This window comes from Carassius auratus, chromosome 8, assembly GCF_003368295.1.
Source record: "Carassius auratus strain Wakin chromosome 8, ASM336829v1, whole genome shotgun sequence".
NCBI classification, from domain to species: Eukaryota; Metazoa; Chordata; class Actinopteri; order Cypriniformes; family Cyprinidae; genus Carassius; species Carassius auratus.
In genome coordinates this window covers 18,517,087-18,535,680 of record NC_039250.1, presented here as the reverse complement: position 1 = coordinate 18,535,680, position 18,594 = coordinate 18,517,087, and the positions used below count along the sequence as shown (strand labels likewise).

Genomic DNA, 18,594 nt, shown 5'->3' with positions numbered 1-18,594 from the left:
TTTATCTAAAAAGACTGATACGTGTTGCCGCCTACGCAACCCCATATAGCGACTTAACGGTAAAAGCCCTAGTCATATGACGTGCTTCAACAATAAGATAATGCTGTTTCATCATGAGCAAAATCTTTAGTTTCAATATATTTTCACAAATGTCCCGTGAATACAGATTTCTGTGTGGGAGTGTTCAGTGTGCACTTTCAGAAGACAGAATCAGTAACAGACTGTAGGCGATTTGACATGCTCTGAAGTCACAGGTGAATTACAAAGGACTTACAAAATTAACAGGCAACGTCTGGAGTAAAGTGAGTCATGGAGCTTTAAATCATGTAGGAGTTTTGAAATTTGAAATAATTTAATTGGCATTTTCACATTTACTTTTATATTTGTTTTTATTTCAATTTTCAGAGGGTCAAGCTTCAAACAAGAAACATTAAAACTTTTAATTAATAACAGCCATCCTGTTTACTTCATAAAAAGTGTTATATTAGTGTTGCTACTTTTTTTTCTCCACCAGTACCAGAGTCTTCAGTTAATTGAAGCATATTTATATTCCAATTATTACAACACTTTAACCCTCTTAAAGAGGAATTGTGCTGTGGATATAAACTTGGTAAAAGCAACAAAACAGCATGGAAATAGGGGTTACACTTCACATTTTAAAACATCTTACTGAAGATAATACATTAGATCATGACAGCACCAGACATGCTTTCACTCTCAAACACAGACACACACGCACACACACACACTGACTCAACAGTAGCATCATTCACATTACCTTCTCTCACAAAAAAAACAACAACAACTAAAAACCAAAATAAACAAAATAAAACAATTTTAAGTTCATCAAATCATGAAACAAAAACAACAACAAAAAAAAAAAACTTTTGGACACAGATTATCATGTGTTTGCGTTCTTGAGGGTAAAAAAACTCTCTTAATCATGCCGACAGATCTTACCAGATCAAAAAGATATTATGTACAATATTTTACACAAACAAGTTCGAATCTAAGTCTGAGAAATATGTTCTCCTTATAATTACTGCTATTTTCATGATCAATGTAATAAATCCAGTTGCAAAACTAACAAAATATACATTTTGACATCCCATCACACTATATTCTTCAGTAGAAAATGTACCAAATGTGTCTGAAAGCGATTTAGTCTTTTAAATACGCTACAAAGATCCAGAGTTTTGACAGATTATTGCTCTTATGCAGTTAAAATGAAGATGCTTTTCTACAATTACAAACTTACATGTACATTATGTCAACACAAAAAAGACAAAATTTGAACAAAAACTGAAGAGAGAGAGAGAGAGAAATAAAATGAGACAAAAAATACACTTAAGTTGTTAGTGTTTAAATCCGAGGAATGAACTAGTTATATACAGGTTTGGCTCTATATAAGAGGAGCAGGAGGTTAGTTTAGAGACTATGACAGTAATTCATAAAACAGGAAATATGTCACATCACATTAATAGTGTTGCAGCTGACATTCCACCAGTTTAGGGTTGTCATAAAAAAAAAAAAAACATTCAAAAACAGAGAGCTTGAGAAAATAAACCCTGCGGCACGTAGATCGCATCCGTTATATTCGATTGAAATCACCACATACTTCAAAAATCCTTCCTTAAGATGTGGGGAAGACGTCAGAACCATGAATACTATAGTACCTGTCACTCATTTCAGTGATAGCCGTTAGTAAATGCTGTGGCAATCAGAGGGCCCTGTAAAGATACAAATATGACGTGAATTTTAATGCAGCATAAAGGAATCCTTATTTAAATTTCAGTTATCAGATTAATAGTTCATCTGATTTTTTTGATTAATTAAAAAACACACTAAAATGCAATTGAAATCATGTTTTTAATGACTTTTTGCTGAATTATTTCTAACAATTTATAATAAATAATAGTAATTATTATTAACTAGTAATATTACAGCTAATAATTACTACAAATATTTAAAAATATGCCCTGCAGACACATGATTGTGTGTCAGGGTCAATTATTGAACCTTTCATAAAATGGCAAGGTTAGTTAAGGTTTTAAAATGTCACCTGGTGTAACTTCGAAAAATGTATATTCATGAATTCTTAAAAAAAATATACATTAAAAAATCTATTGAAAATGATTAATATACATAAATGTTTTCAAAATGTACAAAAATATGTTTGTTTATTTATTTATTATTTTTTTGTTGGATGTTTTAAGAGTCATTAATTGTATGTTGGTGTTGTTGTTTTGAAAATGGTTGAAATGTGTTTTTTAAACCTTCTAAATTTCTTTTTCACTTTGTCTTCGGTGTCATTATATCATTACTTTTATATTATTATATTATTTGTTAATGTTTTGAGTTAGGATTTGATTTTTACATTTTGAGTTTTCATTTTAAATGTAGTTTAAGTTTTAGTCATTTTGTGTTTCTGTGGTTTCGTAATTTTAGTACTTTAGCTTAAAAACCAACATTTCTATTTTTAAGTGACGTTGTTGTTTTTTTAAGTGTAGTTTATTTCCAGCTTTATTTCAATGACTGAAAATGTTTTTGACATTTTGACATCCCATCACACTATATTCTTCAGTAGAAAATGTACCAAAATGTGTCTGAAAGCGATTTAGTCTTTTAAATACGCTACAAAGATCCAGAGTTTTGACAGATTATTGCTCTTATGCAGTTAAAATGAAGATGCTTTTCTACAATTACAAACTTACATGTACATTATGTCAACACAAAAAAGACAAAATTTGAACAAAAACTGAAGAGAGAGAGAGAGAGAAATAAAATGAGACAAAAAATACACTTAAGTTGTTAGTGTTTAAATCCGAGGAATGAACTAGTTATATACAGGTTTGGCTCTATATAAGAGGAGCAGGAGGTTAGTTTAGAGACTATGACAGTAATTCATAAAACAGGAAATATGTCACATCACATTAATAGTGTTGCAGCTGACATTCCACCAGTTTAGGGTTGTCATAAAAAAAAAAAAAACATTCAAAAACAGAGAGCTTGAGAAAATAAACCCTGCGGCACGTAGATCGCATCCGTTATATTCGATTGAAATCACCACATACTTCAAAAATCCTTCCTTAAGATGTGGGGAAGACGTCAGAACCATGAATACTATAGTACCTGTCACTCATTTCAGTGATAGCCGTTAGTAAATGCTGTGGCAATCAGAGGGCCCTGTAAAGATACAAATATGACGTGAATTTTAGTTTCGTAATTTTAGTACTTTAGCTTAAAAACCAACATTTCTATTTTTAAGTGACGTTGTTGTTTTTTTAAGTGTAGTTTATTTCCAGCTTTATTTCAATGACTGAAAATGTTTTTGATTTGAGTCCACAATAGCAGCACTGCATGTCACTGACTCACCCCGAGGCTGTGGCTGAATCCAGTGCTGGGGGCGGGACTTGCAGCGCTGATATAGCTACTGACGGTTGAGTCCTGATTGGCCGTTCCATACAAGTCTGCCATCGGCCCAGGGCTGCTGGTACCTAAAAACCCAGCTGAGCGAGAAGAAGTTGAGCCTACAGAACAAATCAACATGAAATTCCACAATGCCTCTATCGCTTCATTAACAGGGAAGCTTATAGCTATATAGGCCAGACATTGGGGTTTGAGCTCTTATTTCTACAGAATGGGTTGTGTGTGGGATGTAGAAAAAACAAATTTCTCGCACCTCTGACCACAGCTGCTGCTGCTGCGGCTGCCGCCATGGGGTTGTACGCCGTTAGAGGAATGGCTACGAAAACATCCGCATACATACAGAACAAGCAAGCAAACAGGAAAGAGAACACAATCAGTATCAAGCAGTACAAAAGCAATGGGAAAAGTGCTTGCGTTATTCTGAGAAAGAAACGATGCTCTGATAATGTGTGGTAATGCCTGTTATGCAGGGTTTCCTGGGTGCTGTTGTCACATCGTAATCTTACGGCAATCAGATCACACTATGCTGTGTGTTGGCCGTGTGCACTAGCTGCTTGTGAAGCTCATAGAGGAACTAACCTGTGAGCTCAGGGGGGTGGGGTGATGTCAGAAGGGGGGTCCTCTCTAAGTGGAATTCTAGAATAGAAATAAACACAGAAAGCTGTTTAAACATACACACAAGTGCTGTTCACACGACACACATGGACAAGCACTGCAGGGCCTATGAGTGGCAAGACACACAGAAAGAAAGTCTTAGACCGCCTCTCTGAGATTTACAAGCAGCCACGGGTCTTTACATGACTGGTTTCCACAAGAATAATAAGGAGCACAACTGTTTTCAGTATTGACAGTAATAAGAAATGTCAACTGAGCAGCAAATCAGCATATTACAATGATTTTGAAGGATTTTGTGAAAATTCAGCTTTGCAATCACCGGAATCAATTACTTTTAGGGATGCACGATAATATCGGCACAACATCGGTATCGGCCGATAAAAGCTTAAAATGACCATCATCGGTATCGGCCGATATGAATATTTCTGCCGATGAGCCAAACCGATATTCTCCAAGTGAAATAATTGACCTGTTTTTCAGGTGTGAATGTCTGTCTACATTTGTAAAATAATACATTTATGGTAGAATCAGTACAGAAGAGATACATGGATTTCTCTTCAGTAAAATTAAAGTTTAAATATATCAGGCGAAAATGTTTATATATATCGGTATCGGTATCGGCCAAAATTATTTTGAAAATATCGGCATATCGAATATCGGCCAAAATCCAATATCGTGCATCCCTAATTACTTTTTAAAATGTATTCAAACAGGTAGCAGTTGCTTTAAATGGTAAAAATATTTAACTCTATTACTGTTTTGTATGCATTTTTTATTTTATTTTTGACCTTGGTGTGCACTTAAGACTTCCATTAAAAGCATTTAAAAATCTTACCAACCCCAAGCTGTACTGTACATACAGTATAATCTAATCTATGTGCTTTTACCCATGAAATCTAAATCACAAAATGTGAAATTTCCATTTTTGATGACTATTAGCATATGCCTTTGTGCATATGGAAATTGAGAGATCTCAAAGGTTTTGTCAAGACTGCCAGATAATGTTCAAAACCATATTTAGCAAATTTAACTGAATTAGTAGCAACTATGCAATTTATATCTGACAGCCATTACAATATGGTCAGTGAATTGGTTAATGTGCAATTATACAACAGTTCTTTCTGGTCCTCGAATCTGATTGGCTGAGAGGAGTGCAATATTCTAGTGATAACAGAACTCCAACCATTTCAGCATTTCTATCACTCTGTTTGTGGTATTTCTCACAGTTAGTGCCATGTCAGATGCCCAAATCCATTATAATTTTATAAATAACCGTGTTTTTGTATCATGGAATGTAGTTTTTTTTAGGCAGTTGTAGTTGTAGCCGTGCCGATTTACAGCCACATCGCATGGCAACTCATTTGATATTGCTTATTCATAAACTGATAAACAATCCCATCCTGATTCAAAAACCCAATATCTAATAATATTTTTGAGTGTTTGCAAAGACTTATCCCAAGAAAGAGTTAATTCCCGTGTCCCAGCGTGTGAAAAGGCCTACAGAATGCATGAGCTGGACATTGAGTCTTACCGGGGAACTGATATGTGTATCCTGGTGTGAGACTAGTATAGCTGCGACCTGCATATGTTGCTGCCTGGAACCCTGGGTAACCTTGGAAAAAAACAGCAATTCATGTCTATTCATAAAGTATTGTAAGTAAATAAAAAAACTATATCAAATTTTGTTAAACAATTATATGCATAAAATAATGCTTAGTACTTAATACTTATAATATACTATAGTTGTACGATAACTCAATATCAATATTAGTCAATATAGTAGAATAAAAGTGTGGCATTTGTGTCTTTGGAATAAACTTTATGGCTTTTCCAGACTGCATGTTTCACTCTGAACAGCAGAGGGCAGAAGAGTCAAATTCATGCTTTAAACTGTAATCATCCTTGTAATCTACTCTCTTACCCAGCATTCCTATGCCGAGCATGAAGGCGTCCATCCCATAGGGCATGACACGTGCACGTCCTCTTGAAGAGCCTGTGGGTGACATCACTTCCTTGGGCTGGGCCTTCTTACACTCCACCTGTGAGTGGAAAGGGAAGATAACACAAGTTGTAGCAGTGCGGCTGAAATGAAACCGTGTCTCAGAAAAAGAGTTCTCACCATCTTGTTGTTGATTTCATGGAAGTGGATCTCACAGACTTTCTCCACCACATCTTCATTCTCAAAGGTCACAAATCCAAACCCTGAGGAAAGAAAGAGTCCAGACGCTCAGATCACAGTTTACATTTGGATTTCCACTTCGGCCGTCATTATAAACAATGTCCAATGTTCATGTACTTAGGTTCAACTCCAGGTGAAAAGGGCAGATGAAACTACCAACAAATTATACTTCCCTTCTCAGAAACCTTGTTAAATAAATACCAGAATGATTGTGACATCACTAAAAATACAATGATACTATCATTTTTGGGGAACATGCACCATGGTAAACATCACAGTACCATCTGATATAATCACTGTGCCACATTACCAGTACCATACTTTTTATTTCAGGTCCAAATGTCTGAGACCACTTATGAAAATGCTTCTCATACAAAAATTATATTAACAGTATAAAGGTTTGAGTTAAAATTTGAATTGAAACTTCTATTTATGTATAGCACACTACGACGTTTTAGCAGGAAGTCTCTTTTACATTTATTTGAACAAAAATACAATAAAAATAGTAATATTACCATTTACAACAATTGTTTCTTATTTTAATCTATTGTAAAGTGTATTTTGTTTATTGTGACGGCAAAACTGAATTTTGAGCACCATTAATCCAGTCTTTGGTGTCACATGATTCATAAGAATTCATTTTAATATGCTGATTCGCTGCTCAAGAAACATTTCTTCAGTGTTGAAAATAATAAGTGTTATACATTTTGGTGCAATCTGCGATATATATAAATATAATAAATATATATGTTTTCTTATTATTTTTTTCTGAATTTAATGGTGAATTGGAAGTAAAAAAAGGCATTTATTTGAAATATATTTTTGTAACAAATTAATTTGTAATAAATAAAAATTCGAACTGAATAAAAGTATATATATATATATATATATATATATATATATATATATATATATATATATATATATATATATATATATATATATATATTTTTTTTTTTTTTTTTAATTTTTTTTTTTAATTTTTTTTTATATATAAATGCTGAACCATGAACTTTTCAATGGCAGTATGCATGAATTACAGAATGTGTACATCACCAAAAATAAATAAATCAATAAATAAATCACTTTTTCTTTTTTATATTCATATTTAAATGATCCCCCAGTTTGTGGTCTCAGGCGTTTGGACACTCCCACGTATCTGTAAAAACTAAATGAATGTGCTTTATCTTTGTGCCTGAAACCTCTCAATTTTGCGGTTAAATATTTGTGAATGTCCTTGTGTCCTTTAGGTTCACCCGTAATACTGTAATTATACAGATTTCCTCTGACCTATATTCTTTTTTAAACCTTTGAAGTCATACATGTGTCCACTTCATCTCCATAAACAGTGCAAGATTTTCTCAACAAAAAGATCTGCTGTTTTTTTTTGCTTCTCTCTTCTCAAGTGCTGCTCTGGTCTCCTGTCTGTCTCTCCATGTGTCTCCTCTCCTCCACCTCTCCGCTGGGTTGAAAGGCTGCGGTAAAGCTATGCAAGCTGTCATAATCGATGTGCTGTCGAACCAGCGAGGGGGAGCGAAGGACGCTTAACAGGGTTTTAGCCTAAACCCAGATTAACGAACACACTAATTACTCAGTCTCTCTCCTCACCTACCGCTTATCCTACAGAGTACAGGATGGAGGGCCATGGAGAAGAGACGGAGACAGATTGGACCAGGTTTAGCAAGGGGAGACTGGCAGCACAGTTATTTAATGAAATAAAGAGAAAGGGAGATTTACCTCTGTGTCTGTTGGTGGTTTTGTCAAACATAAGCATGGCGTCATCCACCTGTAGGACAGGAAGAGAACGAGATTATTTGTTATCTATAGCATTAGTCACAGTTGTTAATCTTGTGAAGACGTTTATCCTACTGGGGGAACATAAAAAGGCAGTTTGAGTTGATATTAGGGGCATCTGACTGGATCAAAATATGAGAAGTGCAGGATGAGTCATCAATGTTTTTATTTCGGTTTTTCTGGAAGTGAAAATATTAAATGTGTGTATCTTCTAGTTTGGTCAACTTTTAAGGGAGTCTTTAAAGGTCACCGCAATTTAGCATTTAACAGCTGACGTAGCCACTGTCTTTCATAGTTATGGAAAATAAACACTTTGGAAGTCAACGGCTACTGTTAATTGTTTGCTTATTTTTTTTTTTTTGTATTCAACAGAAAAAAGAAACTCATACAGGTTTGGAACAACTTGAGTAGGAGACAACAAAAGTATAATCTTTCGGTGTACTATCCCTTTAAGTGTGTTAAGGAATAGTCAGTAAAATCTATTTTACAGTTTTTTTTTTCAACTGCTTAGACACAAAATCTTTACTTGTCACATAATTTTTGAAACCTGACACTCAAACACCAGAACCACACACCAAGGGCCAGTTTTACTAACTGTTGCACTTGTAAAAACTGTCTTTTGCTGTTAAAATGTAAAATAGCAAAAGGTTTTACCAAAGACGCCAAGTGATGAATTAGGGCTGAACAGAAGTAGACACAGTTAGTTTTGCAACTGACCTTACTGAATCTGCATTTGTAGGAGCTTCACTTTCAGAAAAAAATGTTATGGGAGGATATTATTCAAATGAATCACACAATAATTTTACTAACGTTTGCTCTCGTCAAATTACTGGTATTTGCACCATTATTATTTTTTTTGACTCAAAAAAGCTTGTCAAACTATTTTGCTCTTGAATTGGATGCAATGATTGTCGTTAGGAGGAGGCACACAGAAGGCGTCGTATTAAATTATTTTGAATGCCAGAAGAACACATAATCTGAACATATCGTTTGCCGAGACATGTTATTTTTAATTTGCTTCAGAAAATAAAAGACGACTTGAAACCCTCAACTAAGTGTCATGCAATACCAGCTATACCAAAAATTCTAGCAAACTTTTTTGGCCTCTAGTTTCTTTTCAACGTACTGTGAAAGCCTGACCAATCAACACTTGAATTGGGCACACGCTCACAGTCTCTTGGTGAAGAGTAACTAACTAAAAGACCAATACCATGCGCTCTCTGTGTTCCGTCTCCTTCTCCATTTCCTTCTACTCATCTTTTAATATGTGTGTCTGGAAATAAAACTTGTCTAATAGTTTAGTATAGGGTTTAATATTACTAGTTATTAATTGGCTGATATTTGGTCATTTTGAGATGATTAAAATTAATTAATAACCCTGCATTTTTATCAGTGGATAACAAACAAAATTTAGTAAAGTACCAAAAATATTTTTTGCCTTCATTTAACTGAAAACCAGAGCAAAAACAAAGTTTCAGTAATTAAATGTGGGTAGGGATAAATTAGAGTGGTAACAATTTATTTTAAGGTATCCTAGTTTAAGTATACATTTAAGTATTGAGTAATAATAATTAACTACATGTATATGGTTAATGTTCGGATTAGGGTTTGGCTTAGGGTTACTTTACATAATTTACTGTTATTATAATAGTACGTTGAGGTTTATCCACATTGTGTGCACAAAAAAAGACACTAAAAAGTGCTAATTGTTCCATCATTCATTTTTATCCTCCAAACTATTCCAGACTGAACTTTTTTTCTTTTTCTATTTTTTTTTTCTCAATTCATTTAGTTTCATAACTTTTATGTACATTTCATTTTCTGTCATTCAGAGTTATTATTATCTTGTGTTTGCCTACAAGTCTTTAGCATAAACAAAAATTCTGCAGTTTAGGTTACCAATATTATTGCAGAAATGTATTACAGATTTTTATGTGAATTTAATTTTGTCATTTAGAATTATATTACGTTATATTTGCCTATATGGCAGTCTTGGACATAAAGTATATCAGCAGTTTAAGTCACCCAAACTCTCAAACAACTGAACAGAATTCCTGTAGCTCAGACAGCAGCACAAACGCTAGCAATGCCAAGGACAAAGCTTCGATTCCTAGGCAGAGCAAGCACTGATAAAATGTTTACCTTGAATGCAACACAACTTGCTTTGGATAAAGCGCCTACCTAACAATGACGGAGGTATGATGATAAAGCAAGCATTCATCTGGCCTTGAGATACAAATAAGACAGCCCCCATAAATCAGCTGTTATCACATTTTCAAATCTGTTAATATTTTCAAAAGCAACTGCCTACATGAAGGAAATCCCTGAGTGTGAATATCTTTAAAGGTCAGATCAAGCGTAAATCTGAGAGCTTTTCTCACTTTTTCTGTATTTAATAACCTTTCAAATTTTCCAATCTTAACTAGTATCTTTTAAATTGAGTTACAAATCGAGTCCCATCTTGTTCTGCGTGCTTCTTATCACGGTGTCTGTTTTTCTCTCTCCATCGCTCCCTCTGTCCATCCCTTGTTCAAACCAGGCCAGAACACAAAGTGGCCAGTGAGGCAAACGAATCTGCAACTTCCCCGGGTGGCTGCGACTATCATCTCTCTCTCTTTTCTCTCTCTATCTGCATTCCACACTCAAGTATGGCTGAAGAATGATGAATTATTTTCTGCCCAAGTTTTGCACCGACAACGTGTAACTGAAGTGTGATGCAAAGAAACGTTAGATGATCGATTACAGAAGCCCGTCAGATTTTGGGATGTACAGTATTGTTGTGTTACTTCAGTTATGAACATTCGTCCTCCCCCCTAAACACACTCTCTCCCTCGTTTTCTCTCCTGCACACACACACACACCCCAAACACAAAACCTTTTGCCCGCTAAATTACTTGGGGACAATGGATGGGCAGGGTCACCGTGGTAACCGGGAAGGAGGGGGGGCTCAGGGCAGGAGCAGCTGTTCCATCGAATTAATTCAGATTCAAGTAATCTCCCCCACCTTCTCCTGCAAACAAAACCCACCCCTTCAAACTCTCAAACTCTACCCCAACTCTTTCTCTCAGTCTCTCTGCGCCTCTCTTGTTCCCTCTTTCATGCTTCCTCACTAATCTGGCTCAGATTTCACTCAGTACACCTCTGTACAACCTTCAGAATGATTCGTTTACTTTATTTCATTTGAATTGATTTATTCATCAGTTGAGTCAGTCTTCATGCTGTTTAAACAAATTTGCTACTGTTCAAAAATTTGGGGTCAGTAATGTTTTATTTTTAAGAAATGAATATGCAGCAAGGATGCATTCATTTGATCAAAAGTGATAGCAAACACAAATATTTATTAACTTCTAATTTTTTCTAACTTTCTTTTCATCAAATAATCCTGAAAAATGTATACATGATTTCAACTCTGGTAATAATAATAAATGTTTCTTGAACAGTAAATCAGAATATTAGCATGATTTCTGAAGGATCATGTGACACTGAAGACTGGCGTAATGATGCTGAAAATTCAGCTTTAAGCTATTTTTATTTAAAAATCTTACTGGCCCCGAAGTTTTGAAGGATCATAGTCAGACATTTATTAATGCATGTTACTGATTATTATCATATTATATATTATTGTATTCATATTTGATCATATTTATTGCATGTAGTCATATTCCTTGTTCCGAGCCTAGGAACATTATTTATTCAGTGTATAATCACTGTAACACAGTAACAGAAGACATACCTTTCCGAACTGGTCAAAGTACTGCTTTACATCTTCAATAGTAGTGTTCACTGACAGACCTCCAACAAAGATTTTCTTTGTCCGAGTCACCAACTGAAAAAGAGAGATAGCGAAGAGAGATGAAGATCTTCAAAAATAACAAAAAGCTGGATATTATCAAGCATCTTGACCACGTGGACCAGTCAGGCACATACCTTAGGCTGGGCCCGTCGCGGAAAGGCAACTTTCGGGTCAATCTAGAGGAGAGTTTGAAAGGAGAAGGTCTAGTTTAGAAATACTGGAGAAAGAGGAAGACTGACACCAACACACCCGGGACTATAAATGAGAACATCAGCGAGAAGCTCACATCCTCTGAGCTCTGGTTTCGGTTGGTGTCTCTCTGCGCTTGCAGGGACGTCTGCATGTGTGTTTCAAAGGCTCTGACTGCACCCTGCATTAACTATACTGTTTGAGAATGATGGTGCATTCATAAATGCAGAGTTCAGAGGAGGACAAGAGTGATGAGAAATGAAAAAGAAATGTAGATTTAACCAAAGATAGAACTGACAGTGAGAAACTGTCAAGAAGACAATAATGCTCCATTCACATTGACAGTGATTTTATTGCTAGATGTTGCCAGGTTGCATTATTGGTCACTTGAAAACGTTCGTAATATTACCGGTTGGCTGCACAATTGGCCGTATTTTTTGGACATCTTCTTACCAATAAGTAATTAAATAAGTCTCGCTATAAAAAATAAAAAAAACCCTGGTAATACTATATGCAGCATTAAAATGAAATATACTGAATATGCATTATTTTTGTACTGTAACAGTATGTGTTCTAGGGCTGCAAAATTAAATTATAAATTAGAAAAATGTTCCAGCTTTTTGCCTGTGTTCAGTTTGTTTATACAAAAAAAAATAATAATAAATAAATAAATAAATAAAAAAAATGTAGTAATATTGTGAAATATTATTGAAATTTTAAATAACTGCTTTCTATATGAATATACTTTAAAAATGCAATTTACTCATGTGAATGCAAAACTGGATGTTCAGCATCATAACTCCAGTATTCAGTGTCACATGACCCTTCAGAATCATTCGAAAATTATTTATTAAATGATTATAATGCTATTATTATTATAACATTACAATCATTCTTTCTTATCATTGATTTTAAAAATAGTAGTGCTGCTTATTATTGTTGTATAAACTGTAATTCACTTTTTTAGGATACTTTGTTGAACAGAAAGTTCAACAGAACAGCATTTACTGGAAATAGAAATCTTTTGTAACATTGCATATGTCTTTACTGTCCCTTTTGATCAGTTAAATGAATCTTTCCTCAAACCAATTGTTAGTTTCCGCAATGTGACTTTTCTTATTGCCAACGGTTACTGCTGCTCATGTGACTGGCAAACTTGGAGTCAATTTGTTGCTGTCAGTGTGAACAACACCCCTTCCGTCAGAGAGTGTAACGTTCAGAGACGACAAAGAAACAGGGAGAAAAGTTCACAGGTTTCTGTGAGAGGCAAATGGAAATGGAGGAGTATGACTAGACAGAAGAGGTTGTCAAGGCCACCTGTGACTGGACAAGAGAAGGGTCAGCTTTCCTGTAAACAACACTGGATGACATGAAAAACACTCTGGGAAACACCACAACCACGTTTCCTTGGAAGAAGAGGGGTCAGAAAACAAAGAAGGCACAGAGCAGATCAAGCAGAAAAGCATCCTTGACCCACACATTCTTGACAGCCAAACAAAATGTTTTGTTTGTTTGTGTTTGTTTGTTTTTGCATGTCTTTCTATTTCCTTTCTTTCTTTCTGAAAGTCTGATCATTATTTTTTATTTGTGTCATAATCTGGAAAATGCTGTGAAATATTAAAAATAGTATCCAGCTCTTTGAAACTAGAGTATACTTGCACTTAAATGCATTAAAACAGAGTTAAAGTTACTAAAAAAGCTAAATTTGTGTAAATCAACAACATTTTAATATACCATTCGATTTTTATTTTTATGAACCATGTGCAGAAAATTTGACGTAGATTAGCACCCATTGCCAAAGTAGACAAACTAAATTACAGGAACTCATGATACTCTATATTAGTCTATAGTCTATCTATTTACCAGACGCTAGTCTACATCATGCTGTACTGAGGTTAAATTCTAGAAGACAGTGAAGGCAGTACAGCGCTAGCACCAATAATGATTAGTCTGTCCAAAAGAGGGTTTGAACAGAGCTACGCTAAAGAGCTAGCAGCTCTGAGGTAAACTAAAGCAGTTTACCAGAGTCGCCCGTTTGTTTTCATTCAACAGACTACAAGTAACAGAGTTTCTTTGAGAATCTAGAGAGTAAAATGAAGAGGCTAAGCTAATCTGAACAGAGATCTGATGCAGAGGCTATAGTTTACAGTATGTCTATAGTTTCTAGACTACTCTGATAGTCACCTCCGGTCCACAACATTGCTGAGGCCGCACCACTCCTGTGCACAAACAGACACACACACAAACAAACAAAATCAACATACAGCCACCGACGCATATGAGAGGAAAGCTGAGGATAAAATGTTTGCTCACATAATACAGATTATTGACATTCGAGTTGGTTTTGACCATGTGGGGAGTGGAGACATTGAAAGATAATGGATTCAGTAGGGGCTTGTATATTTAAACATCATAGAAATTCAATACATTCACATTAGTGAATGCTCTTAAACATTAACGCTTTTTTGGTCTTGAATGTTTGCTTATTTCCTTTGCGTTTTATCACGCAATGGTTCAATCAAATGAGAGTTTCCATTTGTCTATTAATCATTATATAAAATACATACAATGAATACACTATTCCATTCTGAGGGATTTTAAGTTTATCCACTATAGACTTTCACTAAATTTACATAAGTTTTAGAAAGGAGGCGTCAACTATTTTACACTTTTTAGTCTTCTTTTTTTTTTTCAGTGTATATTAAACATAGTAAAATGACAATCATATAATTACAAGACCATTTCTACCATTTCTAAAAAAAAAAAAAAAAAAAAAAAAACGAAAAAAAGAAAGCAATTCTTCAAATACTATTTTATTTTCATTATTATTACTATTACTATTACATAATATCTTAAGAAATCTGCTCCACTGCTTATAAATGTTTAAAAAGCTGGTCCACTAAATAAAAAATAAAAAAAACTTTTACTTTAAATAAAAATACTATTTTTAACTTATACCTATTTATAAAATAAAAACTAAATTTAAGTTAAATAAAATAAAAATGAATGTGTTAAAAGTATTTCAAAACCATCTGAAACCAAAATGAATGGAAAGTCTACATTTATATTTTACAATAAGACCCTGGTGCGTTTTAAAACGTTCTCTTTTTTTATCTTGTAAACTCTTATGTGTTCTGTTTGTATTCTCACTTGACCCAAAGGTTGATATTACAGTGAAGACCTCTTTCTGAGTTTGACTCCCAGTGCTAATAGACTTCAGTATTAAAGTGTGCTTAACAAATGCACACTTTGTATGGATATTCTGATTTGTGCGTTTACTTTAAGGTTTTTTTTTTCAGATGCTGTCAATACTTCTCTGTGGCTCTGGGAATAACATTGCCCTTTCATTCACACATTTTCCATCTTGGGAGAACATAAACACATCCCGTGGCACAGCTTTCTTTAACATGAAAACACGTACTCACATAATTTCAGAAATACAATAAAAAATAACATCAGAATACTATCTGACCACAATGTGCCCTTAAACAGCCACAGCTGTCATCCCTGTCAAAACTATTTTAAGTCAATGGACTTAACTAACCAGGTCAATCCTTTAGGGTCAATCGCCGAAACCCTAGCGGTGTGCATCAATCACATACAGACAAACACACAAGCACACAGAACCACCGCACCATCCACAAGAATGCTCAACAGTGCGTCCCAAGACCGCTGACTTAAAATTGTGATTTGTATGAGTTGTGCCGCACACGTTTCTCTCTCTTTCCTGGCTTCCCCTCCTCCACCGCCCCATCGCTGAGCTCGTTAAGCTAATCTCCAGTTTAAAGTCGGCCCAGGCGAGCAGCCATAAGGCACCTTCACAGGGGCACAGTCATAGAGGTAAAGCAGGACAAAGGCCTCCATGTTCCCCTGGCTCTGCCTGCCTCTCTCTCAGGGGGGAGGCACTTAGAAAACAGCACAAGCGGCCAGGCTGTGGAAGACTGGAGCTGAGAGACACTTTTTAAATGCTCGCTGTAGTTTTTAGTAAGAGTCTGATGGGCTTTTGCTGGTCCTTTCCTTAGGTTGACTGTTTCGGTGTAAAATCTCCGTTAACAAATTGGCTGAAGTGTTGAGGATTTCTGAAGCACAGAAACACACAGTTTCGTTGTGGTTTGCCGTGTACTACCTGTTGCCATAGTGCAAGGCACTCTTTCACTCAAATGAGGAACTGGTGCAAACTTTCAGAAGAGGGAGAGAGAGAGATGAGAAAGTTTTTTTTCTTCTCCTTCGGGCCTCATGCTCCCTCCCCACTGACCCCCTAGGGGGTGACTCCACTGTCGTCAGGGTAACCAACGGGCACCATTGTCCCGGGACCCGCCTGCTTTGCACAGCGACAAAGACTCTCACAAATAGATGCACCGCAACACAAAACCTCGCATTAAAGTTTCCTATTTCTAGCTCTCTTACTGAATCGACTCATCCGTTTTGATGCAACATCACGTTTATTTGAATCATCCAATGAATGTCATTCATAAACAAGGCCTAAAAATCCTTGTACACTTGTTAGAAAAACAATGAGACATCACTCAAGGACTAGGGGAAAAATCTGAGTCTAATGTGTTTGGTGAGCACTCTTGAGACAAGGCACCACAAAGGCTTCCCAGCGGCTCCCAGCATTCCCTGTTCGGGTCCCCTAGTTACCATAGTTATTGACACAGAATAGGAATGCATCCCTGACAACCTCATTGAGGAACGGCTGAGATGTGAACTTTCTCTCTCTCTCTCACCAGATCTTCCTGAATTGTTTGACCAAAACCAAATGTGAAGAAGCATGAAACGTCACAAGCATACACAGCATCTGTGACTCTGAACAATTATATTTTGGCATTTGAGTCAGTCAGATACTGCTTTGAACAAAAAAGTGTATCTGAAGTGGTGGTTTTAGTAAAAGCAACACAAGGAGACACAGCACAGCAGTTAAATGATGATAACAACTCACAGTTTTCGAGTCCAGCTCATGTCTGGACTGGGCCAGGACTTTGTCCACACCAGCTTGGTCAACAAATGTGACAAATCCGAAACCCCTAGAGGAAAGAGAGATGAAAATTACAACACCTCCACCCATTTGTGCAAAATGGACAATACGGTCAATAATAAAGGCCTTTGTATGTTTGTTGTCGCTTCCCAGTCGGGTTGGCTGTTCCCTTACCTCGAGCGTTTTGTAACTGGATCTCTCATCACCATACTGTCTTTCACTTCACCAAACTTGCAGAAGTAGTCCTTCAAACCCTCTGAGAACGCAGGAGAAGAGGGATTATTTCAGAGCATTAAAGCTGAGAAGCCAAACAAGATTTGGGAAAAGTCTATTAAAAAGATTATTAATTAATGACATCAACAGTGAATGGATGACATCATCAGTGGTGAAGATATTAGAAGCCTGATGTGAAATACAAGGTGAGGTCATCGTCATAAATAAGACTTTTCATGTAAATTCAGATGATCTACTTTTTGATTCTGTATTTTTGATTTCTAAAAACAATCAAATTTAGGCTAACTAGTTATCCACTTCGGTGGAAAGTAGGTGTCTGCCAAGCCTAATGAGAATGTTAATCTATTAAATGATCATAATAGCTGGCAGAATCAGATGACAGGAAGGCTATTAAGAGTTCTGGGCCGAGAACAATACCTCAGCGTCATTCAAAACAACAATGTGTCCTACATACTGAGCACAGCCTACAGCATGACAGCAGTTGGTGAAACTTTCTCCATTCACTCAGCTAAACCTGTTGTATAGGCTTTGCACAAAGGATCAAGCCAAAAAAAAAAAAAGGTTTCTCATCCAGAGCTACTTGCTTATTAGTTGCATGCATACCATGAAACACTACGCATTATAAAAATATCTTTTATCTTTTTCAGTCGTTGCAGATGTTTCTTACATTTCCACTCGATTTTAAGCCATTTCAGAGATTGTCTTATATAATTAAATTGCATTAAATTTGCAGGTTGTAACTTTAGTGTAGACTTTATAGCTGAGATTTATGAGATTGATTTAGACCGTGATTACACAGCAATTCAGAGTTTTATATGAATCAAATCTGTCTATTAGTAACTAATGTGTTACTCACCTTGCGTCGTCTGCCAGCTCAGACCCCCGATGAACATCTTACTGTGAAAACAACACAAACAAGTGATCAACAAGTGCCTCGCGTTTGTGTATAAATCAGAAGGACTGAAGAGAAACAGAAGAGAGACATCGAGATCTTCCGAGACTCAAATAACGGCAGAGATTCATTGAAACTCATCCGAGTGGATGAGAGGTGCGCTGGACACCGCCAAAACACGCTTCCCTCTTTGTTGGGTTACTTTTTAATTGATTTCGATCTGACGCGCTTATATGTAGCCTAAGGTTTGAGATCGGAGGAAGGTTTTTACCAGGGGTCATGTGGAGAGTCCGAGGAGGACAGGTTACTTTGGCTGCCTTCCGACTCCATTGCGCGGCTGTGTGTCCCGTCCGAGTACGGTGCGAGAAAGGAGGCAGAAAGTGTGGAGAGGGGGATTGGCATGGGGTGAGTTAGAGCTCAAAGCCCAAAGACTCCACCTCTCTCTTGGTCCAGTCCCGGCGTGAAACACGGGAGCCCTCGAGAACTGACCGGGA

The 18,594-nt window shown here is 36.1% G+C and overlaps 1 protein-coding gene across 4 annotated transcripts; it reads right to left on the bottom strand.

The window, feature by feature from the left end:
- Nucleotides 1–370: 370 nt before the first annotated feature.
- Nucleotides 371–18,594, bottom strand: LOC113107474 (RNA-binding protein Musashi homolog 1). Of its 4 annotated transcripts, XM_026270021.1 has the most exons (15): nucleotides 18,372–18,594; nucleotides 18,065–18,105; nucleotides 17,149–17,230; nucleotides 16,939–17,023; nucleotides 11,945–11,986; nucleotides 11,751–11,843; nucleotides 7,961–8,009; nucleotides 6,164–6,246; nucleotides 5,966–6,083; nucleotides 5,576–5,656; nucleotides 4,009–4,065; nucleotides 3,683–3,745; nucleotides 3,376–3,530; nucleotides 3,133–3,186; nucleotides 371–1,730 (listed from the first exon to the last, which is right to left on the bottom strand). In XM_026270021.1, the coding sequence occupies exons 1-14, from the start codon at nucleotides 18,500–18,502 to the stop codon at nucleotides 3,145–3,147; spliced, it is 1,122 nt and encodes a 373-aa protein (XP_026125806.1). In that variant the 5' UTR covers nucleotides 18,503–18,594; the 3' UTR covers nucleotides 371–1,730; nucleotides 3,133–3,144. The 4 variants fall into 4 exon arrangements, with proteins under 4 accessions (XP_026125806.1, XP_026125808.1, XP_026125805.1 ...); XM_026270023.1 differs by lacking the exon at nucleotides 371–1,730 and having other exon boundaries at nucleotides 2,650–3,186; nucleotides 3,376–3,497; nucleotides 18,372–18,592; XM_026270020.1 differs by lacking the exon at nucleotides 371–1,730 and having other exon boundaries at nucleotides 2,650–3,186; nucleotides 18,372–18,591.